General features: G+C 35.4%; 1 protein-coding gene across 1 annotated transcript in view; it reads right to left on the reverse strand.

The window, feature by feature from the left end:
• Positions 1–7,794: 7,794 nt before the first annotated feature.
• PLD5 (phospholipase D family member 5) overlaps positions 7,795–25,153 on the reverse strand; it is a 33,417-nt gene continuing 16,058 nt past the window's right edge. Inside the window, exons 4-9 of the mRNA XM_015824804.2 lie at positions 18,132–18,259; positions 14,093–14,290; positions 11,937–12,076; positions 10,345–10,510; positions 8,383–8,497; positions 7,795–8,027 (exon numbers count right to left, since the gene is read on the reverse strand). Of these exons, the coding sequence (XP_015680290.1) occupies positions 7,795–8,027; positions 8,383–8,497; positions 10,345–10,510; positions 11,937–12,076; positions 14,093–14,290; positions 18,132–18,259 (980 nt within the window). The remainder of the gene's footprint in view (positions 8,028–8,382; positions 8,498–10,344; positions 10,511–11,936; positions 12,077–14,092; positions 14,291–18,131; positions 18,260–25,153) is intronic.

The following is a 25,153-nucleotide window of genomic DNA, read 5'->3' on the forward strand; positions in this document are numbered from 1 at the left end:
AATAATTTCATTAGTGTTATATAATTGACAATTTGGTATACACTATAAGTATAACTTATAATTAGCATTATAAATATAACATGAAGTTTCTTTCAAACATGAATTCTAATTTTCTGGTGACTTAAATTAATGATTTTTAAATATGAAATATGATAAAAAGAGATTTCTATATGAATCCATCCCTTTGGTATTCCCATTTAGGTTCAAACAAATGATCAAGTATTTTATCTTTGGTTACATTTAGTAACACTGTAAATCAGTTTTCCACATGTGATTTGCCCCAGACAAGTTGAATTATCCCTCTCTTCACTCCTAACCCATTTGGATTGTGCTGGAGATTTATTTATTTATCTGTCCAATTTATTGGTTGCCCATCTTACTACAAGTTATCTCTAGGGGGCTTACAATATTAAATGAGATGGTAGGAGTTCTCAAAGACACTTGGAAAGCTCCAAAATAGGGAATGTTGCTCTAAACAATGGCCCACTTCACAGCCAGGCATTGTTCCTAAGGCTGCTGTTCAGTGACAGAAAAGCCAAATTAATGATCAACCTAAACAATAGTTTGGATCCTACAGAATGTCTTTAAATGCTTAATATTTTCAAGAGTTCCTCGCCATAGAAAGCCTACCTTGGTTTGGGATTACGTTTTTGCAACACAATGAAATAAAATAATTTTAGCAAATGTTCTAGTATGTATTTCTGTTTAATGTTTATCATATTGTTTAACACATACTGTTTATAATGCCAAGTAAAATAGCCATCATGCCCTGCATGTCCTCAAATATATAGTTCCCAGGACAGATTTGAACTACAATTCAGGGTCCTAACAAGACCACCCTTGCACAATCTGAATCCTAATATATTTGCAGGGCACTAACTTGGGGAATGCTGGCTTTATACATTTCCTTTTTTAAAAAACAAAATGGACTTCCACCAGCATATCTTAAAAAAAAAAAAAGAATTGCACTATATTTGGGGTTATTTTAAAAATCCCATAATTTTATAATTACCCTTATGATTCTGCCAACACTAATTTATTCAAAGCCCTATTGAATTATGCAAGTGTTGTCCAGGATTTGCTAAGGCCTCTAACTCCATATGTACATGGAGTAACAAACACATACTGATTACTGACTCATGTATAAGCAAGCACGCTATCTGCTGAAATGGGCTTCCTATTACATTGTTTCCCATCTGTCTCTAATGTCTTGTGATATCTAGATGTTATAATGGATTGAAGTTAACTACTGTAATTATATTCTTAACATCACATATTGCTTAGTTGCTTGTATTTTATGCAGACAACAGAACAATTATGGAATCATGCAGTATATACTTGTTTTAAAAAAATGAGTATAAAACATTGAATATTGTTGTAATAAAGCAGTTACAATGCATAGGCATTCATCAAAGTCATATCATAAAACTGAATTATATAAGCATGCAGCAATTGCCTTGTGTTCAGCCTTTGGAAATTAAAGCGCATTGCTCAAATACAAGGTAGATATAGTTTGTAGCAACTTGTTTTTTGAAAATTACATTTCCCACAGGTGCACTAGAAAACACAAGACCATAGCAGGTCTAAGCAATGCAAGGAACTCTTGTTTGGGAAATTGGTAAGGCTTATCTCAAGTAACTAAAGTATTGAAGCAGAACTGTCCTTTTCCTCTGATAAACAGTTCATATAAAGGAATGTGAATCTAGGGATAAAGTATTTGGGTAAATTATTTATTTTCCATATTTTTCCCTCTATGTGAGAATTCCTGTAACACTCTAGACCAGAGGTGTAAAACTCGCAATGTCACATGACGTGTCGCAATGTATCACAACTTTTTTTCTATTGCCAGCAATGGGGTGGGCACAGTTTTGCCATGATGCATCCAGCCCACGGGCCGGCAGTTTGACACTCCTGATGGCTCATGATCCTTCAACCTTGGTGACAAATAGCCATGTGATTTTTAAAGAATTTAGACTTCTCTACTCTTTGACAACAGAAGGTATCACACAAACATATGGCTCTATTCCTGCCACTTCTAAATTCTGTTTCTATTGTTTTCAAATAGTGATTCTGACCACTGCAAAAAGTGGATTTATTTGCCTCTAAAAAGATGGCATGAGGATTTCCTAAGTTATAAAGTTCAAAGCCCTAAGCAAGGGGTCCCCAGGCATTATTTTCTAATTTAGCACCCCATTGAAAGCATGTTGATAGTGGAATCCATTATTTATTGGATAATAAAATGCAACATCCATATCAACCTGTTCTTTAAATCCCATGTTAATGTGATAATTATTCAACTATGAAAGGTATCTCTTGCTGAGGTAGAATTGATATTAAAAATTATAACAGTAAATGAATAAGCAAAAATGATCTAGATCAGACATGTCAAACTCGCGACATCACATGACGTTACGCAACATATCGGGACGGTTTTCCCATTGGTGGCAATGGGGTGGGCGCGGTTTCCGGATGATGCATCCGGCCTGCAGGCCAGCAGTTTGACACCCCTGATCTAGATCATATGTGAAACATCACAAATAATAATTTGCTTCCCTATTTACCTATCATATTAACAGATGTATCTTTTATGGCCAAAGAAATGGAGGTATTAAAAAAGAAAAGAACAAAATCGTACTGTTGCAAATTTATGACATGGGCCACTTTGGGGGAGTTGGTTTGCTCATATTAGTCAAAACATATTTTCTTTAATTATAATGATAATGAATTTTGAAGTTACGAAAGGGTAGGTATGTGTTCACCACCTTGAGTTATTAATAAAAATAATAAAGGCAGGAAATAAATAAATAAATAAATAAATAAAGTAAAATGTTGAAAGTTCAAAGTAAATCTAATATAAATAATATACAAGAATTAAGTAAGATTAGGTTTTGAATGAAATAAGTTAAAAGCTGTATATTAAATATTCTGAAAAGTAGCCTTCACAAAGATGATATTTTCATGACAATGGCTAAAGAAAAATTATTAAAAAGGATAAAAAGGGATGAAATAGAACCTTATTTTATGAAGTTTAGATCAAGGATTCTGTCAAATTAAAGTGAGGAATTATTGTCTCATACCTGTAAGTTTGAGATGGAGAAATCAGTGCAATTAATTGTACAATCTTTCAAGGAGTTATTCAATCTGTCTGAGTACATTTGGAGTTAACTAAAAAGTCAAAGCAATAACCAAACAATTTATGCCTAAATCAACGACTTGGTATGCAGCAGCAAATATGCTTATTATATATTGACCTGAAGGCTCTTAATATTTTTCTTGGTTAATCATAAAAATAGAATATGAAGATGTGAGGTTCATTGTAAGACCGTTTTTGGTGAGATTATTACTTTATAGCCAGGCCTCAGGAAAGAAATGCTTTTCTAAAGGCCAGAATAGAAAAAAAAATGCTCATCGTGGTAATTTTATACAAAATGAATGAGCCAATTTAGTCTAGAATAGGGGTAGTCAACCTTGGCTCTTTTATGACTCGCAAGATTGATTACCCCTGGTCTAGAATAATGAGTCTAGGAAGAGAAGAAACATCCCCCTATTAAAAACCCACTGAATAAACCATGGATGAGAAAGCAAGGCTGGTCAAAAGGTGAGCCAAGCCAAAAGTGGGGGGGGGGTATCAAAAGCCAGTGAGGAAACTGGGTTTTGGTACCTTGCCTACCGAACCAGCAGTGGTACCTTCCACTTGGTACTATGATGGGCAAGATCAGGGGAGAGTTGCTAGAGGAGGAACTCTTTCCCCACAATAGCTACAGATAGGATGGAGTTGACATTTCAAACAGCCAGCACATTCCCCTCTATTAGGGACTGAAGATGAAGGAATGTGAAGAGGAAGCAGGTGCTTTACCAAAGCCATGTTGAGCTCCATCTGTCCCAACACCAGGACCCTTAAGTTTGTTTTCTTGATGGAGATTCAGGAAGTCTTTCTGTAGGAAATCAGTGACTGTAATTGTGATTCGCAAGGCACTCTAATAGCTCCACAACAGCTAAACACAGCAAATTATCATCAATGTAGTTTAGTCATTGTTTTTTCCTGAAGTTTTAGACCAGGGGTAGTCAACCTTGGCTCTTTTATGACTCGTGGACTTCAACTCCCAGAATTCCTGAGCCAGCTAAGCTGGCTCAGGAATTCTGGGAATTGAAGTCCACGAGTCATAAAAGAGCCAAGGTTGACTACCCCTGTTTTAGACAAACAGTTTGCTTTGGTTTGACTCTGTCTTTGGATTTTTTAAAAAAAGAATTTTGCATGAATTCAAAAATCAGAGATTCAATGTGGTTGGCTAGCTTTTGTAGTGTTTGGCTGGGAGGGGGTTGTATCACTGTTTATCCATCCATGTATCCTCTGCATTATGAATTCTCTCATACATAAGTATGCATTTTATCCTCTTGTGCACTGTTGACTGCACAGAAGTGTTTAAAAAGAGCCATCTGATGGAAAATCTGAGGCTTCTGGAAGGTGCTAGACTAGATGACTTCCAAATTCCCTTCCAACCGTATATTTCTGTGATGCAGTTAGCGGTGTATTCTGCTGCAAAGCTTTTGAAGTTGGTTTGAAGGTTATGGCAGATTTTCTATAGCACTTCAAGTATCAAAGAATTATTTGCCGAGGAATTTGAATTTAGCATGGATGGCAGCCAGCAAGGAGATAATGTTTCTCACAAGTGTTATGTCTATCTTTCTTTCATACAGAGATCACAATCTTTTTTTTTTTTTTTTTGCAGGAATAGGAAGGGGATGCCACCAGCCCACAAGATGCATTTTCTTTTTGGGGGTAAACACAGTGGTGGGATTCAGCCAATTTGCAACAGTTCGGCAGAACTGGTAGCTAATTTTTTGTTGCCCAGGCCCAGAATGGACTTCCGGAAGCGGCATCCACACAGAGAACCGGTTGTTCACATATTTGAATCCCACCACTGGATAAACATTTAAAGAACCTGACTCTTCCCTCCAATGATCAGTTAATGGCAACAAAAAGTTAAGAGTTTTTCTGAATCTAGCTGTCCTCCCTGACTTTTGAAGCCTGAAAATCTCACATGCTGTCTGTATAATCCAAAGGTGCTTTGGGTTCCAGATTTATGGAAAACATTGTTATACCAGATACTGTATGTAAACAAATAAATAAATAAATTAGGCAGCCATGACAAAACTTGCAAATCACAATGTTCTTGTAAATCATGATGTTCTGTGCAGGAAACAAAGCACATTTTCTGCATGAACACCTCTCTTGTTTCCATAAACTGTAAAAGCTATGATTGAATTATATATTGTTACGGGCTTTTCTATAGGTAAATCACAGACTGAGGGGCCCTTGGCGCTCTCTGAGCTTGGTTGTTTTCTTGCAGATGATTCATTACCCAAACTAGGTAACATCATCAGTGCACTGATGATGTTACCTAGTTTGTGTAATGAAATGTCTGGAAGAAAACAGTCAACCTCAGAGAGCGCCAAGGGCTGATCATTTCAACCCTGAGCTACAAATATTGTCCTCTATCAGAAATTATAGATTGCTAGAAGAAGTTCAGCATCATTAGAACACAAAAATTCTAGACTAAAATAATGGATGTGATAGACAAAAGGAGGAGAATATATCTGCAGTAAATAAACTTAGGAAATCAGTTTAAAAGAAAGCTTTACAGTGCAATTCTAGTCAGTTTACTTCTGACTGATATGGAGAGACTGTATGGATAGTCTTGAAGTTTTTGGGGTTCCGTTCATCTACTTCCAGCGTCATTGCAATCCTTATCATGTATCATATCAACTAGCTCTGAAAACTGGTGCCTTCACTTTCCATTTCAAACAAATCAAACTTTCCTGCTCAGCCAGAAGAAAGTAATTTAATTTATCGATGCTGAATACTTTGCCTTCAATATTGAGCAAGCTGAAATTTGGAAGCTTATATCTATAGCAAAAGAATATGCATGTGACTTCTGAAAATGGAACTGATGAGTTATTGACAAATGGCTACTTTAACAATTTATAGGCCCAGAACTTGACATGAAAATACAGCTTCTGAGCAACTTTTCCAACCTATCACAACAGCCTGGCTGTTATAACTTAAAAACAACTTAAAAACAATTGTATATATATAAACATTGCTCTAGAACTATGGTATAAGGCTGCCATATTTTTCCTGGATGTTCACTTTGTAAGGGAAACTTATGGATTAATTTTAGTTTAGTAGGAATTTATTTTATAAATATTTTAAATACTAATGATAGGCTTGCTGATACAGAGTAAGTAGTTTGAATGTGAAATATTACATTTGCCTACAAGAAATGCTTTTGTTATGTTAATCAGTCTGCTTCTTTTTCTCAAAATCTAAGAATTTAAAATTAAATTCACTTTATAATCAGAAATTCTACAGACTATCTTGTAAGCTTTAGAAATCTATGAGGATTTATGTTTATTTAATAAGTACTCAACTGACATTATTGTTATAGTTGGCTTTTTAAAAAAAATAAACGAACAATACACAAAGTCATTTAGATGTTAGAAAAGTTAGTCTAAGAATATTTATCTGAAAAATGTTAAACTGGGAACAATTATTTCTGCATGAACAGTAAGGATAGACATCTTAAATAATAGAAGAGCTCACCATATTTTTTAAAATAAAGCCCTTTTCTGCTAACATGGTATTCAACCATCAACAACCACCAAAATCATTGTTAACTTTTAACTTCATTTTAAGATCTCTCAGTATCTTATCAGAAGGTTGAGTAAACCTCATATCACCATTCATTTGCATCATAATTGCTGACATCAAGAGGGTTTCCATGGTGTTCATCAGAATGATCCTGTCCTTCTGTAGGAGATCAGAGGTTGCTTAGTGAGTTATATGGGAAATGAGGAAGGACATGTGCATGAATGCTCATCCTCCATTGTGGGCTGCCTGGAAAGGAAAAAAGGTGTGAATTGCCTCTAAATCCCTAGTGCAGTGGCTGGAGAATTTTTAAAGTTGCCGAGGTTGAGAAACACTGTCCTAGTGGATTATGCCCCATTTCTTCACATAATAAATGTGAGCTTTAGACCTGCAGAAACGATTTTACGCAGAGACAAACATTTTTACTTCAATATGGCAGGTAACAAAGTTACATGCAACCTATTAATGTCTCATATTTTTTTCAAAAAAAATTAAAATGTATTTTGTAGTGCTTAAGGCATAATTTCATTTTCCCCCAGAAAATCAAAGTAGATTAGTGTATGACTGGCAGAAGCTAATGGTTATGGTTGATTAGAACAATTCCCTTTACAATTTTGTTTTAGAGGTTCAAGTAATAATAGGTCATTTAAATATATCTGGGATGGACACAGTATTATGAATTCAGGTAGACAATCAGTATCTTAAACTGGGAATATACTATTTATACAATAAAGGGTTTATATGTACTTAAATTGTGGAATTGATGGAAATCTGCACTTACTATCAACTCTTTTAAGAATTTTTTTCCATAATCAAACTTACTTTGTATATACATTTTACTATATAGTAGAGAGAGGTAGAAATAACTTTCAAACTAAGAAATCGAGCATGCTTTTAAATATGAATATGTCCAAATCAATAGCAAAGCCGAAAAGACATTCATTGTCAGCAGTAACAAATCTAGCATTTGTAAATAATACAGTATACAGAATATAGTTTAAAGAACATTTTATGTAAGTGTGCTTTTTTACTATAAAGTTTTTTTATTTTAAAAAAGTCTATTGTCCATAAATAAGAAAGTGGAAGTCAGCATCAGTCCTACTCTATTTCTCCCTTGGCTGTGATGCTGAACAGTAAAAGAGGCATCAGTTCATATTGCTTATGGCAGACTTATTGGCTGCAGCTTTGCTGTGTTTGTAGATTAGGCAGTTTGAGATCTTTGCTGTTGAACTTTTAGCATAATGTGAATACCAGTCCCTTTCAAACACAGCTTTAAGTTGTTTAATTATGCTGGTTTTGTTCCCTGTGTCTGCATGGTTGATGACAAGACCAGCTCCAGCATTCTGATTAAAATAGGTCCCAACCCAGTCAAAATTACCTATAAGGTAAATGAAAGGACAATCAAAATTATGTAACAATTGGAAAACATTTTTTTTCTTAATTAAACTTCAGGCTGAACACTTTTGATAGTTTATATTTAATATAGAGGCAGATTGAATTTACTTTCTCCATGACAATCTCAGATTCATACGTAAATAGGTTATGTCACATGCTAATTTTTTCAAATGTAATGCTTACTAATAAAACAAGATTGTATATATATATATATATATTATATAAATTAGGTTTTTATTGTTCAGATGCTTTATACTTAATCAGTTATTCTAGATTCAAAGCTACAAACAGTATATAAATAATCAGACTGGAACTGGCTCATTCAATTCTTTACTTACCAATATAAGCAGCTCTATCAGTCACCACATATTTATTGCGATTTAGCTTGAGAAGAGAAGAGTTTTTTGGCTCCTTAATAAAGCATGCACCTTCTGATTCAAGATCAAAGAATTTCTGTATTAAATGAGAAAAACTCACTTAGAGATAGCTAGTCCCCACATTGCTGAAGGAACTTTAAATTTAAAAATGGCGATCTATCAAATTTGGAAAAGTGAAAATAAAATCTATAAAAATATTATGAAATAACCGAAATTTAAAGAGGTTTTGATTGTATTTTGCAAAATTTCCACATTAATAGAAAAGTTGATTTTCAAATCTTGATACTTTATTGCTAGTTGTAATCATGTAAACAGTAAGTAATTCAAAAAAACAGTAAGTAGCATGTTCTCAAACCGATACCCTAATTCCCCACTATTACTTTGATACAGCCTAAAATAAGAGACTGGAAGATTTTCAGTTACTTACCGTTTATTGTTATTATTAGTAAGGTTCTACATTTAGGCAAGAAAAACCAAATGTGCAGGTATAGTATAGGTGGTATCTTGCTCAATAGTAGTAACTGTGAGAGAGATCTTGGAGTCCTAGTGGACAATCACTTAAATATGAGCTAGCAGTGTGCTGCAGCTGCCAAAAAAGCCAACACAGTGCTAGGCTGCATTAACAGAGGGATAGAATCAAGATCACGTGAAGTATTAATACCATTTTACAATGCCTTGGTAAGACCACACTTGGAATATTGCATCCAGTTTTGGTCACCACGATGTAAAAAATATGTTGAGACTCTAGAAAGAGTACAGAGAAGAGCAACAAAGATGATTAGGGGACTGGAGGCTAAAACATATAAGGAATGGTTGCTGGAATTGGGTATGTCTAGTTTAATGAAGAGAAGGACTAGGGGTGACATGATAGCAGTATTCCAATATCTCAGGGGCTGCCACAAAGAAGAGGGAGTGAAGCTATTCTCCAAAGAGCCTGAAGGCAGGACAAGAAGCAACAGATGGAAACTAATCAAGGAGAGAAGCAATCTAGAACTAAGGAGAAACTTCCTGACAATTAGAACAATTAATCAGTGGAACAACCTGCCTCCTGAAGTAGTAAATGCTCCAACACTAGACGTTTTTAAGAAGAGACTGGACAGCCATTTGTCTGTAATGGTATAGGGTTTCCTGCCTGAGCAGGGGGCTGGACTAGATGACTTCCAAGGTCCCTTCCAACTTTATTATTATTATTATTATTATTATTATTATTATTATTATTATTATTATTATTATTATTATTATTATTATTATTATCATCGTCATCATCATCATTATAATTATCATTATCATTATCATTATTATTATTATGGATTAGAGAAGTAAGCAATTTCCTAAACCACAAATATTTTTCCTAAATTACATTGAAAACCTAACCCAGTTTGTCTGAGACTGGACATAACTATAGTTTATAGTTTAAATTAATTTAAAAAGAATCAAAGCCTTCCTGTTTAAAATAAAAGAGAAAGCTGTACTGTACTCAAGGGGGGAAAAGTTACAATAGTTCTTTTTAGGACTTTGCTATAGGAGAAGAGGAATCATATTACTGAACAATACATTTGAACAACTCTTTGAATTTTAGGTGAAGAGAAAACAACATTCTGAGAAGGCTTCTGCACTCATATTATGAAGAAAATTATGAAAGATTCATAGAATCAAAGAATCAACATATACCAAAACCGCAACCATGCTTAACTGGCAAGAGGAGAACCAAACACAATTTGAGCAGAGAATGGGCAGTGAGAACGATAAGGAAACTTGAAATAATGACCCTAGCTTTCCATTATTAAGAGGAAAGAAGACCATGTTTTATTTTGCTGTGGATTTACATTGGAATTCATATGACTGAGATTCAACATGATTGCTGAAGAAATGTACTAGAATATTGTTTTAGCTATGTAAACAAACAACACGAGGAATACTTACAACTTTTAAACTACAGTCAGAAACGTCAGTGCAAATTGCTTTAAGAGATGAAATAAAGTTAAAAGTGAGGGGATTTGTTTCTTTGGAGAAACTTATAAGGAGTCGCACTTTAATATTACGTAGAATCAGTGCTTCTCTGATCTTTCCATCCAAAAAAGGCCAGTACCTATAAAAAAAAAGCAACCTATGTTATTCATTTTTTTTAAATGAAAAGCCAGGATTTGTGATGTAAAAACAAAAACAAAACTCTAACCAAGGAATTCTGAAGTACCATGACTCTCATACAATTTCTCACATTGAAATTCCCGAAAGCCAAGAAATAGGTAGCTCTTACCTTATGTAGGACCTTCATCAAGGTCAAACTGTATGGCTAGACCAGGGATCTTCAAACTTGGCCCTTTTATGACTTGTGGACTTCAACTCCCAGAATTCCTCAGCCAGGCACGCTTGCTAAGGAATTCTGGGAGTTGAAGTCCACAAGTCATAAAAGGGCCAAGTTTGAAGACCCTGGGCTAGACAATGAAGTAGAAGTCCAAGAATGGAGAAAGGTAGAGTTAGGAAGGTGATAATGATTCAGGTCTGTAAATATTGTGTTAGTTAAAATAGAGTGTTGTAGGAGAACTTTCTGTGATCAGTCTGGTAATATGATATGGTATTTTTAATCTTTTTTCACTCACAATTTTGAATAGTATTAGTCAACGGGTCAAGCCGAACAGCATCTTATCACATTTATTAGGACTTTTAGAATTGAGAGTTGTGGTGTAGTTTCTTTACTTTTTCTTGCATAGAAAAAATAGAACTTCTCGTGGTTATACTGACTTGGGGCTATGGGGGGCAGGTTAGATTGCTTTTTCCTTAGGATTTTATGTGTACATAAGAAAACAGTGGTCCTGCTAGAAGTCACTTCTAATTGACAGGTTATATTAAGAAATCAAGTTATATATTTTCCCATTGAAAACATAATGTGTGATAACTAATCTGAATAAAGGATGTATTAAAAATAAACATGAAGTTGGAAAATTAGGAAATAAACTACATTTTTGATAGTACACAATTTATTGCTTAACAAAATAATGAAATATACTAGCTATAAAACTGCAAAGAAAGAAAATGCATTTGCAGGATTAGTGGCTGAATCTCAGACATGCTCGACAAAATCTGCAAAATCTTTAAACCTATCTTTGCAGGTTTGCTCCCTTTTAGTTTTGGTGGGACTTACACCCTCCACAGTTTCCAGCCAACAAGTACCATAGGAATTCTGGAAACAGAAGTCCAAGTACTATTTGGATATATTATTTATTTGTTAGATTTATATCTTGTATTTCCCCTAGGAATCCCAGGGAATACATAAGGAGATGTTCTTTCATTCTATTCTTGCAAAAAACTGTGAAGTAAGCATTCCAATTTGAATGCTTGAGGGAAGGTTTGAAATTAGTTCTCCTCTATCTTAGTCCTAACATTTTAATTGCTCTACAACATAAGCTTCTGAATGTGCTAAACTGGAAAAGAGAGTTCTTACGAAATGCTGTTCTCAGAAAATATATTTATATTAATATAACAATACATAATGAATATTTCTGGTGTCTACTCACCTTGTCTCATTTATTATATTAACAATAGGCAGATAGTCCATAACAGCTATGTATATAAAGTGTTCAGCATTATCTACCACACTATAGATTGCATCAGTATCCAGAGTCCTGTCTTTAGGGCATAGGAGCTTTGGAGAATTCTGTGGAGAGAAGTTTAAAAACATATTTAAAAATATAGTAGATATTTCAGTTTTTTGTGCAGAATTATAAAACCATTGTACTTATACCTGTAACAAGATGGCTTGTATAACTTTTAATATTTTGATAGTGTTTATCATGATGTCTTATCAATACATTTTATGTTACAGTATATGCTGTATATTTCTGTTCTGAAAAGCAGAATATAATAGTTATCTCTGATTCTCTAATAAAGGTGTTATTTGAATTCATAACTATTCTGTGTTAAAAAAAATAATGCAGAAGTTATTTAAATCATGTAGTTGCAAAATCCATCATTAGCTCTAATGGAGTCTTGAATATAATTAAAAATATATGTTTGCAACTACAAAATTTATAATTTTCTGTGGATAAATTGGGGATACTCCAAAGCAAATGCTGGAGGGGCTGGAATAAAAAAAAGTGAAGAGAATTCCATTTGTGTGACCAGAAGGGTTCTTGTGTTATATATTTCATTTCTAATTCAAATCAAAAGATTCTAGGCAGTTCACATTAGAATAAAATAAAAATAAATAAAAACATTTAAAAAATTTAAAAAAAGACTTCAGCAATATCATTAGCCAAAAATATTTAATGGTATGGTATAAGGCAAAAAAGACAACTTTCTATTAATTATGCTTTATATATGGTGCAAGATTTATTATGTTGCAGCTCCTGCCCTCTGGAATATTCTCTCCAGAGATTCACCTAGCTCCCACCTGTATGACATTTAGGAAATTACTAAAAAAAAATTGGTTGTTCTTCCAGGCCTTGGGATAAGGCATTATGGAGCATCATAATTATACACATGAGTTTGCATAGAGAGAAATACTTTAAATTCATCTTTCCCTTTTAAAGAAGGGAAGAAATTTCAAATCAACAATGATCTTAGGTGTCAAATAATTCTATGGCTTTTGTCCTTGAGCAATGTCTGTAACAGAACAAGTGTTATCAGTGGAATAGAAACATTATGTATCGATGTTCATCAGGGCAGCTTTCAGAATCTCATTACATTCCTTGATATGTGTCGGACCCGAGTTACAAATTTGGAGGGATTCACCTGTGCCTTGGCTAAGCTGAAATAGAATCTTTCCTTTCAACTGCAGGCTATCTTCAACAAATTTATGGGAATTTTCTATTTATTCCCTTTGTTATTGAGCTAACAGTATCACACAATAGTATCCAGCATCTTCTCCTTCTTCTGCATGGCCAATATTAGGATTATAAGATAAAATACTATTGAGAAAATTACACTGTTAGGCTGCAGCCAAGAAAGATTGTTTTGCAAAAAAAAGGATTTAGCAGTTGTTTTTATATTGACTAAAATACGATTGATTAGTGACTTGAATAGCCTGATCAATGTAACAGTACCTTGGCTTCTAAATCTTCTAATTTAACTATCTATTGCTGTAAGGAAAGAAATATTTTAAAGGCAAGGAAAGAGGAAGGAGCAGGAGAAAGATGTATTATTCAATTATCATTACAAATACAATTATCAGTAACAGCTGTGTTTGATTTGGTTAATGTCTTTTTTGCTAGAACAAAGATCACAATTTTCTTCCTCTTGTCATAGGCCCAAAAGATTTCATAGGAGGGCTGCTGGATTACCACAAGACAGTTCCTAACATTGCTTTATTAATAAGACATATCTTAGGCACATCTTCTTCATTAAATTCATTTTTATTCCTTATTGCTGCCAGATTTTTTTCTGAGCAAAAGGAAATCACTGAAGATAGATTCTGAGGACATCCCATGTCATGTTCCTTCTCACACATAAAGACGCAAGTCTTAACTACAGGAATATGTTGTTTGCTGCTAACCATGTTTTCATCTTAATGTCATCTAAGAGGGAGATGTGTAGTTAAGAAGTTTGATACATAAATAAAATTTATTGCAGTATTGGGTTTGCAGATATTGAGTATGTTAGGGATATGATTTTATGGGGAAGCAACTCAAGTAGCAGCTTAAACTTATCTAAAAACAAGAACAAAAATACTCACTGAGACAAAGACTTCTGACTTGGTTTCATTCAACTTAAGAGGCAGTTTATTTTTAGTGCCATACACGGCATACAGTCTTTTAGACCAAGTGGGTGGAACTTTGCTCTTGGATTTCAAGGAGCTGTACAAGGCAAATATCCTTTGTAAATCTAAAACCAGGCAACTGCAGTTGTATAAGATGGTACCAAGCTCCTTCATCTGTGAAATCAAGTATGTATTACTAGGCACATTGTCTATTATAAGAGCTCCAAGTGACAGGTTGATGCAATTATTAGATGTTCTTTTGCTGCAAAGTCTATTACTTATTTTGAGATATATATATATATATCTTAGCACATGCCTATTCTATATTTTAATTTAAATTGTTGCATAATAAACATAGATACAGTGAATACACAATATAAATATTAAATGATTGCACAACACTTTTCCATTACAATTACTTGAAAATTATTCATTTACAAAAATGTTCTTGGTTCACATCTGTAAGTCAACATAGTATACTATGTTTCTAGCATCAACTTCATTCATTCTGTATCAAACATGATGCCCTGCACATACTGCACATATGTTCCATTAACTCCTATAAATCTCAGCTAGCATGTCAAACCTACAAGGAAGGCTTCTCTTAGTGCCAGAGGAAAAACAATGCATGACAGTCCTAAAGCTTAGATTCTGATCCCTCCAGGTGGGACAAGATGATTGGGAAAGAGCTAAGCAAAATATGAGTACAATGCATCATCTCAAGGGTGCTTTGAAGTTTGAAATTATGCACTACTGCTTTCAATATTAAATAAATATGCAAAAATGACTACAATCTTATACCTCCAGAAGCTGAATATATTAATTAGGCTAATTTTAATTCACATATTGAATTATTTCTGATAACTATTATTTTTTACAACTATGAAAAAGAAGCTAAATTTCATAACATATAGAAGTACTTTTCATATCTTATGCAGGCTCTTTAGAAACATGAGTTTATCCCTCTTATGAAACAACAGCAGTAATCTGCTCTTTTAGAGTCAAAACTATATTTTTACTGTTCATCTATAGCAGGGGTGGGCAATTAATTTTCCCAAGGGGCTGCATGAAAAACTGGAACTGCTGTAGAGGACTGCTGATATAGACACCCCACCCCTGCTGCCAAGACCATGCCAATGCTGCCCCACCCTCCCCACTGCTGCTGATGCCCTAGACCCCAACACCACGGATACCAGACACTGTAAGTTGGACTGGATGGCCTGCAAGCCAGCTGTGGCCTGCGGACCATGAAATGCCCAGGTCCGACCTATAGGAAACAATGAGAATTGCCCCTTGTTTCTTTTGGTAACAGGGCTACAAAAACAAGTGAGTAGCAAACCATGCAAAAAAGAATTTTTTTACAGCCTTGCTAAAGAATAGAAGCCAGCAACAAAATCAAAAGTAATGGACTCAACAAAGTGCATAGATGTAAGATAAATGAAAATACATTGGATTAAACATTTTTTGAAATTTTTAAAAGCCAAAGCTCATTTTTGCATTTGACAATTTGTCTGAGAAATAAAACACAGCACAAAGTACACACGGAAACAAAACCATGGCTAAATTGATTAGCTACCAGAGTATCAGAGTTCAATTCGTGATTTCCTGTCTAGTTTGCTAAACGTATCTGAATGGCAGATCAAGAATACAGAGAATATAAACCGTTACTAGTCAACTAGAGAAGATGAAATCCAAGTCTCCTCTTCTGAAAGCTCAAAATCTGATCTAATCTGATTTAATTGTAAACTAAATTTCTGTTGTAGCTCTATTTCCTGAGATACAGTGAGATACAATCACTAACCATGTTTGTCTTTATGGGAGCCTGACAGAGGTAGTGATTTCATCTGAAAGTCATTTAATCAAATCATTCCACCAAAGCAGATATGTGAAGCTGCTCAGCATGATGAGACATTTTTATATAGCCATCTAGAATGGCTGTAGATTTTACTAACTTTTCTGGTCCTTCAGTGATCTTCCGCATTGCAGCCATTTGAATTACTACCGCCTTAATAGTTAGAACTTGTTGCCTCTGATGCTTTGCTATACGCAAGGGGATAGATCATCTTGCCTTTCAGAGATATACTGAAGAGAAGCCTGCCTAACTTGCACAAGCCTAATACATTCCCCATGTGATTGAGAAGATGTGGGAAAACATGGTGCTTTTGCCCACAGAAACAACTCATAGTATTTCAGACTTGCCTGGTGATTTGTGGTGCAAAAAGGAAAAACAGTAATGTAATAGGTCAGGATTCCGTTGCACGGAATTTCTGTCTCTCTTTGTCTCCGGTGTCATTTGGACTTGCAACTGAGTTGCTTCAAACAATCAATTACTTAGGAAATTGATGTTGGGGAAAAATGTCATCCAATCTATTGCATTTTATAGTAGTGTAAAAGTGAGTATCTGCCAAATGTCATGCAGACCTAGAGTGACATAAGCATTAGGCTGGATCACCTAGAGAATGACATCGTCAGTTGTTGATCCCAAACCTATAGACCTGCTGCACTGCCCTCTAAAGTAATTATTCTGCATAGAGATTACTAATTGTAGAAGGGTTCTTTAAAATAATTTCCTACCAGCAGTATGAAGAAGAAATAGAAGGACCATTAGAGTAGAGATGCTTTGTATCCAATTTATATCGCTCTTGAGGATCTAACTTCTGAAGGTGTTATACATGAGAGAATAATGTACAGATTGGCACATGAGCAATTAAAACTGAGGCTACTAATGCTAGTAGTACTTGTAGAGTTGTCATACTATTTATCTAATAGATATCTTAGAAGATTCTGTTAAGAACAGCCCAATTTACGGAGTTAAGTCATAATAATAATAATAAAGTTGGAAGGGACCTTGGAGGTCATCTAGTCCAACCCCCTGCTCAGGCAGGAAACCCTATACCATTTCAGACAAATGGCTGTCCAGTCTCTTCTTAAAAACTTCCAGTGTTGGAGCATTCACCACTTCTGGAGGCAGGTTGTTCCACTAGTTAATTGTTCTAACTGTCAGGAAGTTTTTCCTTAGTTCTAGGTTGCTTCTCTCCTTGATTAGTTTCCATCCGTTGCTTCTTGTCCTGCCTTCAGGTGCTTTGGAAAATAGCTTGACTCCCTCTTCTTTGTGGCAGCGCCTGAGATATTGGAATACTGCTATCATGTCCCCCCTCGTCCTTCTCTTCATTAAACTAGACATGCCCAATTCCAGCAGCCTTTCTTTATATGCTTTAGCCTCCAGTCCCCTGATCATCTTTGTTGCTCTTCTCTGTACTCTTTCTAGAGCAGTGATGGCGAACCTTTTAGAGACCGAGTGCCCAAAAACTAGCCCTGCCCCGCCCCCATCCCGCCTGCCCGCAGGGCCACTCACCGCCTCCAAGGCCCGCCACAGATTGCCCAGGCAGCCCAGCAGCGCCATGGCAGCCACGCCCTCTGCCTGCGCCCCGCAGCATCAACTGTGTGTGATGGGGCGTGAGGGCAGAGTCTTGTCTACGCTGCCTGGCTGCCATGTCCTTGGCTGTGCTGCTCCACATGGGCCATGCTTGGGGGCGATTCTCCTCCAGGGGGGCTGCTGGTGATGGGCATGGGGGAGGCAAGGCTGGGGCAACAGCACGTGTGCCCACAGAGAGGGCTCCGAGTGCCACCTCTGGCACCCGTGCCATAGGTTCGCCACCACTGTTCTAGAGTCTCAACATCTTTTTTACATCGTGGTGACCAAAACTGGATGCAGTATTCCAAGTGTGGCCTTACCAAGGCATTGTAAAGTGGTAAGGCCACACTTGGAATACTGCATCCACGTGATCTTGATTCTATCCCTCTGTTAATGCAGCCCAGCACTGTGTTGGCCTTTTTGGCAGCTGCAGCACACTGCTAGCTCATATTTAAGTGATTATCCACTAGGGACTCCGAGGTGAAATAATTAACCATAACATAAATGATCCACATATACAAAAGCTAATGATATTTCTTCCATAAGAAAGTTAATTATGTTTTTTTTAAGATTTTATTTTGCAGTTTAAAGAATTAATACCTGCCCCAATGAACTCCAATCTAAACTGGCACTTCCAATGTACACATGTTGCTTATCCACAATCCAGAATGATGACTGCAAATGACCATCATTATAAGCAGTTAAATTTACATATATCACTTCTGCACCTAAACAAAATAAAATACAACAATTAGAACATATAATTAAATCATCCTCTCTTAAAGATAATAATAACAACAATAACAATAATAGTAACAGTAATGATAAGAATCTTAAAATCACAGAGCCAGTAAGACATAGTTCAAAATATCTGAGGCTGAAGTTGTAGTCCCAGAGATGTTTTAAAAATAGACTTGATAGAAGTTATAGAATTATAATTACCTATCTGCAAACATTCACAGATTAAAATGTGTCTAGAAAATGTTTCTCAATTCACTGTATTCATTTTGATTATGAAGATGGCCTTGAGTTAGTATTTAAGTATTGACTGACACATGGAAGGAAATTATGCTAGGGTAAACAGAGCACTTTGAATTCTTGTAAATGAAGCTTTTCTCACACAATAGTCTTGTCACATTTTTTGAATTTACAAAAGCTAGCATCTTTCAACTTCTAACCCTTTTTTCCTCTGTTTTTGTCTTACCACAAAAAAACCTGCCCATGAAGAAAAAGATGGAATAACTGCCCAATATCTTGATCTACAAAGCTAGGGCCCTACTGATCCAAAAGAATAGTTTATCATATCATTGCTATACTACACTGTAGTAGTGCACACTAAGCAGAGTCTTGGAACTGACCAAAAATAGCTAAATGGAAAAAAAGATATTACATTCCATACGAAGAAAGAATGAAAAAATAACTATAGCAAAGGTTTTAGAATGTAGCACAAGATAGATTATATTTTTAGAAGCCTGATATAGTGCAAATGATTTATGTTCTCTCCAAAATGAATGAAATGAATGAAAACCCATGGTGTTTTTGTTTTTGGTTATACGTTAAAAGGAAAAGACCTCTAGCTTTTCAATGAGAATTTTAACTCAAAAATAAATATTCCTAATATGCATTTTTTTAAAAAATGCCACAATGCATATAAAAATAAGCAACTGCACAAAACACTATCAGTGTCAACTATATTGGAACTTTTAATATATTTACTAATAGAAGAAAGCATTGTTTAAATTATGGAATGATGGAATGTTACCTGCCAGGTAATACAATTGTTCCTGAAATCCCTCTAAAGGAGAGAGGCATGTCTACCAGGTCAAGATTGAGTAATTGCAGCTTGATGGCCATGAGCAATCCAGCAGAAGTCAAGTGCAGCATTTATGTCACTCCCATTTCTGTCATGATGCACCCATAACAAATGTTCAGGGTGTCACCTCTTTTTTGCCTTATCCAACTGCTTCATCTAGGCTGACACACTTAGAATGCTACTAGAAGATGATGAAGAGTGACTCTAATTAAACACTGCCTTTATTATCAATGATAGTATTAGAATTAGAGCAGCAAAATGTAGTTATTTTCCCGCTCTTGTTGCATCCATAGCTTGCTGTCTGGGAGCCTCATTTAGGGTAACTCAGTCCCAGGGAGAGAAAGAACTAAAAGCTCTAGGGAGATGATCTGGGGTTGAGCACCGAGGCTTAATTGATTCAGACAGATCTTCCACGTGAAAGAAAGCCAGCAGAGCAGCTATAAGATGTTAAAGGAAACTGACTGGTTATTTTGGCCAGCAGTGAGTGGAATTGACAGAAGAATTGTAACTGTGCTATTTCAGTTTGCAAATACATAGATTCTAAAAAGAAAGTGCTAAGAAGCTCAGTTGTAAAGAAGCTGCTGCAGTCCAGCCAAACTAGCCCAGTTATCTGATTGGTGGTAATGCCGTGTGGTGGCAAGGACAGAAGTTACCCTTGACCCAACAGTGACATTGTGTGCAGGTGGAGGAGGAACCTAACTTCCCACATAGTCCCGTCCACTTCTCCAACTTAGTGATGAGAAACAGAGGCTATCTACAAAGGATGGGACTTGGGAGGCTTGGAAAAACTAGAGAAAAAAACTAGATATTGCACTGCAGTGGCAAGCACCTATATAATTTATCTCAAAACTTGGGACAGAAAAAGCTTAAATGGTGGCAAGAAAAAGGGGGAAAAAATCAGAAAAACACATACTGTCACCTTTCTCTGCTAAGGAAAGCATTCAAGAGTAAAGCAACTGGCTGAGGAGATAACAAGATACTATTTTAGTAAAACAGCCAGAAGTACAGGCTAGAAAGATGCAACTGGGGAGGAAGGGGTGTCAGAGCTTCAACAGTGTACTGAAATACATGTATGTATGTATGTATGTATATATGTATGTATGTATGTATGTATGTATTTATTTATTTATTTATTTATTTATATGATTTATACAGCACCTTTTCTCACAGCAGTGACTTCAATAAAAGCACATGCAAGCAGAAATAATTCAGTATGTTACTTCAGACTTGCATCATCCAAAAAAGTACTCACAAACAGCCAGACAATTATTTCCCCTTCAGACATCCAAAATATCTTTCTTTTTTCATTTCTTTGTTGATCATGACTCTACATTCCATGTTGGAATCTTCTGTGCCAGGAGTGTCCCCAAATAGACCCACAAATATTGACTCTTCCCAGCCAATAATAACCTTTCTTAGTAAGATAAAGAATTCCTAGATTGGTTACTATCCATGCCACCTGCAGCATTTCCTGTTGCGTATGCCAATCTGTGCTAGCTAGGATCTCTAAAGAACATCAACAAGCAAGCCAAAAAATAATTGCCTATTTCCTGCCCACTACAAGGTACATACAATGTACTAACACATACTTGGGATTATTTTAATTCTAGAGATTAAGAATATAGGTTGATGCTGCTGAGGTATGCTGTAAATGTGGTTTCCAGAAAACTGACAAAGTATGATGGTGAAACAGTTTTGTGTGTGCAACTAATTAATAATTGTACCTTTTGATAGGCCAATAGATCTTCTGGTGTTCATTTTGAAATATTAAAGAGGATTAAGGTTTAGTGGATTATTTCTTTATTTTGGCTCCACTGGGGGCTGAAATAAAATAGGGCTGGAGATCATAGACAGCTCACACCTGGCCTTAGTTGTAATAAAAAGAACATTTAAAAATTAAATCAGAATGAAAACTCTGTGAGATGCACAAGTATTACTTTCTTTTTAATGTATTATTTTAGAAGGAAGAAAAAATTCAATAGAGACAAATAATTCAATGCAGTAAAGTTTGTATACTTTGTATAATTTGATCCCAAATTATATTTAATTGGTAGTTTTGTATCATTAATTTCAAAGAAACTTTCTAAAAAAGACAGTGAGATGTCTTAAGTATAAATGACATTTCTCAGAGAAAAAGAATTCATTCTTTTTTAACTGTCTTTAGGAGACAAATTATTTTAAAAAGAGATTAACTGCATTTAGAAGAGCCTCTTTATACTGGATATGTTCCAGTGGCTCAGAGGCAAAAGATCATATCTCCAGACATTTCAAGCTACCCTTTCAGCACTTTTGTCAAAGGCCTGGAGATGTTCCAGAGATTCCATTAATGCAAAATCTTTGCACTCAAATAGGTTAAGTATAAAAATAGAAGAATGCTCATATTAACAACCCTAACATCCAATTTTTAAACTGAAAATTATTTTTATGTTATCCAAGACTATGGTACTTAAAATAGTTTAATTTCTAGTAAGAGTTACATTCTATTTTTTTTAAAAAAACAGACTGTTTCCTTCCTTGTCTGTCTCTCGTCACTGCTTTCTCATTTAGTAATAACTGAATAATTCTTTCTCCCTCTAACTTTTCTTTTCTTTTCTGCACACACACAAACACAAAATGCCACATTTTCAGAACTGAACCTGTTGTGTACTTCGTTCGCGAGCGAGTAATGAAGACACATGGCGATGTTAAACAAAACGCTTTATTCTCTTCCACAACAACCGAGCAAAAGCAAAAGGCACGCAGGCCTTTTTATATGGCCAGAAGCCCGTACAGTGTCAACCAATAGGAACAGAGCGTTTCGCACCTTGCGCATGCACACAAGGCCGGCGCCACTCTGTCTGGTCCCGGGCAGCTTTTGGAATGCCCGGGACCAATGCAACGTCCCGAGCCTGCTTTTGCAGGCTCAGGACACAACAGAACCGAACCCTGAAGGTCTTCTAGTCCAACCCCTTGCTCAGGCAGGAAATTCTATACTATTTCCGATTTGCCTTCAGTATCTTTACTGTTTAACACAATCACTGTTCTTTTCTTTATGAAATATAATGCATATGCTTCAGGAGGTCACTCTTTATAATAACATATATATTATTACGAAGTATACATTCAGTATTTTTTCTCTTTTTCATTGATTCTGTTTGTTGTCCAATGGCCAAGTCAAATAGGTGTAATTACTTAACCCAACACACAAATAGAACTCCAGAGTCTTCTCTTTTGTACTATTTCATATATTCTTATATGTAAATGCCATTTGTGTGTGTGTGTGTGTGTGTTTGTGTGTAAACATATGGTTGTTGCTGTTTTTCTCAGCATTTATATCACTTAGTTGCAAAGTCCGCTTGTTTTGCAATGCACTCACCTTAACTAGTCCTCATCCAATTTAACATTAAACTGAGAAATAAGCCTTCTTAAGACATTATAATTCTATAAAGTCAATATGGTAGCTGCATTCATGCCATTTCTCCTCTTCCCAAATGTCAGTATATAGTAGTGTTAATACTTAAAGGAAAGAGGCCTTCACCTGATAAACTGAACATGCTAAAGCTCCAATATAATCTGGGATTTTATTAGTGCAAGAATCCTGTTTTCATGAAGCTCTCCCAGTGTAAAATTCTACACAGGAAGTTTTATTATATATAGATTTTCTGTATAACACTCAAGATCCTGGATGCCCTCATTTAATAATTTAATGTACTGTATCTATTCATGTACAGGGTAGAACCTCACTGAACTGAGAGACTTCTACCATTAAACTTCTAGAACTGACAGACATACTGAAAGGTTCAGAAGTATAAACAGATTTATAGCTTTGTTGTCCCAGCAAGGAAAGGCTTTTGGGGGGGACTCATTTCACAACAGTCTTCACTTTCTGGGACTGCTTCAGTTTTGAAGAGGAATTACTACTTTCTGCCTTAATTGATTATCTCTTCATAATAATTGCTATTAGGGATGGGTATAAAGTAAGCACATAAATTATTAGGTACCATGATTGAAGAAAGTATTCCAATTGCTTGGATTTATTTAATTGCTGCATAGTGAAATACAATTTTCTTAAAATGGATTCTGTATTTCTCCTCAACTATTCATATAGGTTAATTTACATTGTTCATATATTTGAGTATTAGCAAGTTACATTTTCTAATATTAACCTACTTTCCAGCACCATAGTACAGTATATCTCTGCAATCATAGGAAAATTAATGTTTTCTATATTCTTTCTTGTGTACCAAGTTTCCTTTATCTACCTCATTATTCTAAGTATAGTTTGTGCTTTATATTATTGTCACATAGTCTAATAAGCATTTTGCAAGTATTTATGCTCAAAGATGAATATGGCAAGTCCTACTGTGAAATAAAGCTCCATAATATATCTTTATCTCTCACATATATAATATACTTCCCAGTTTAGACTTAAAATTTGCATGGTATGTGTTTTTTTTTTCCCTTCATCCTTTATGGTGATCACCCACCTCTGATTAACATACATACATCATTCTGCGCCAATAAGCAGAATTTTCACAGTGCAGAAATGGAGCAAGAATTAGGAAGCCACAAGAATTAAGGCATGACATAAGAAATGTACAAGAAGTATTAAAAAATCTAGCATACACTATAATTCACTACATCTTGATACAGATACCTTACAACAGGCAACTTATGCCCTGTTTTCTACCAGCATCTGCATGTCTTAAAATATATAAGTAGAACACTGACACAGACAACCACTAAATACCGCTGAAGATGTTACCTAGCTTGGTAACAAAACATTTGGAAACCAACCCACAAGCTCGGAGAATGAACCTTCACCTTCATCCTACAATCGAACTACAGATATTCGCCACTATGTCTTAAAAGCTTATCTATTCATCTTCTAGTCTTGAGTAAACACTGTCCTAAAGAACAGAAATTCATCTACTTGCTTTAGCCCCTCACATTTATACATAACATATACAGTGAGTCACTCCATTTTCCTGTTAAATACAATTGATTATCTGAAGCATTAATCTCTGGGCCATACTCTTCATGGTCTCATATAATTTATCTTAAATCTGCTGCAATTTGTTTGGGCATCCTTTGCATACAAAAGTATTCTACACAGACATTCACATTCCCAACTAACATGCCTGTAATGTCACCACAATTATTCCATTATGTGTTTGTCCATAAATGCCTAAATCACACATAGGTATTATCACACACATTACTTCTTGTTCTATGGTGAAGCATTCCATTTAATCGAGAGGAAGTTTACTTCCATCATTTACTGCTTTTATTCACTGTTATTGTTCGTTTTGTCTAACAGAGTGTTCCTTCTCACATTAAATGTGTTTCTGAATTACCTCCTAAAGAGTGGAAGTCTGGTCTGCAAACCTCTTGTCCAATAGATGTCACAGCTTCCCAATTTTATGACACATTTAACGGAGTATCCTATAAATGGTCTAAGTGAATGGTGCTGTGTGATATATTTGAATAGACTTGCTAAATAATTTGGAATTTCTCTTTTACCCTTCCCCATTTCAGATACAACTGAAGAAGCAAGATAAAGATAGTTTGAAATAGAATCTGGAGGGCCTACCTTCTCTATGCCTTACATTTGTGCTCAAGAACTCATCATGTGGATCTGCAAATTTGAAATACTCTTACTGGCACTTGGTAAAAGGATAGAGAAAACTTTTGTACAGAAGCAACATGTAATAAAATGACTGTATGCATGAAAAGCCCACTACTATAATGTAGTCTCAGGTAGGTTTCATGCTGCTTGTTCATTTGAATAGGACTTAATGGTTCCAGATCAGCTAACAAGTCTATGAAA

This window comes from Protobothrops mucrosquamatus, unplaced genomic scaffold (assembly GCF_001527695.2).
Source record: "Protobothrops mucrosquamatus isolate PMUCROS unplaced genomic scaffold, P.Mucros_1.0 scaffold2359, whole genome shotgun sequence".
NCBI lineage: Eukaryota > Metazoa > Chordata > Lepidosauria > Squamata > Viperidae > Protobothrops > Protobothrops mucrosquamatus.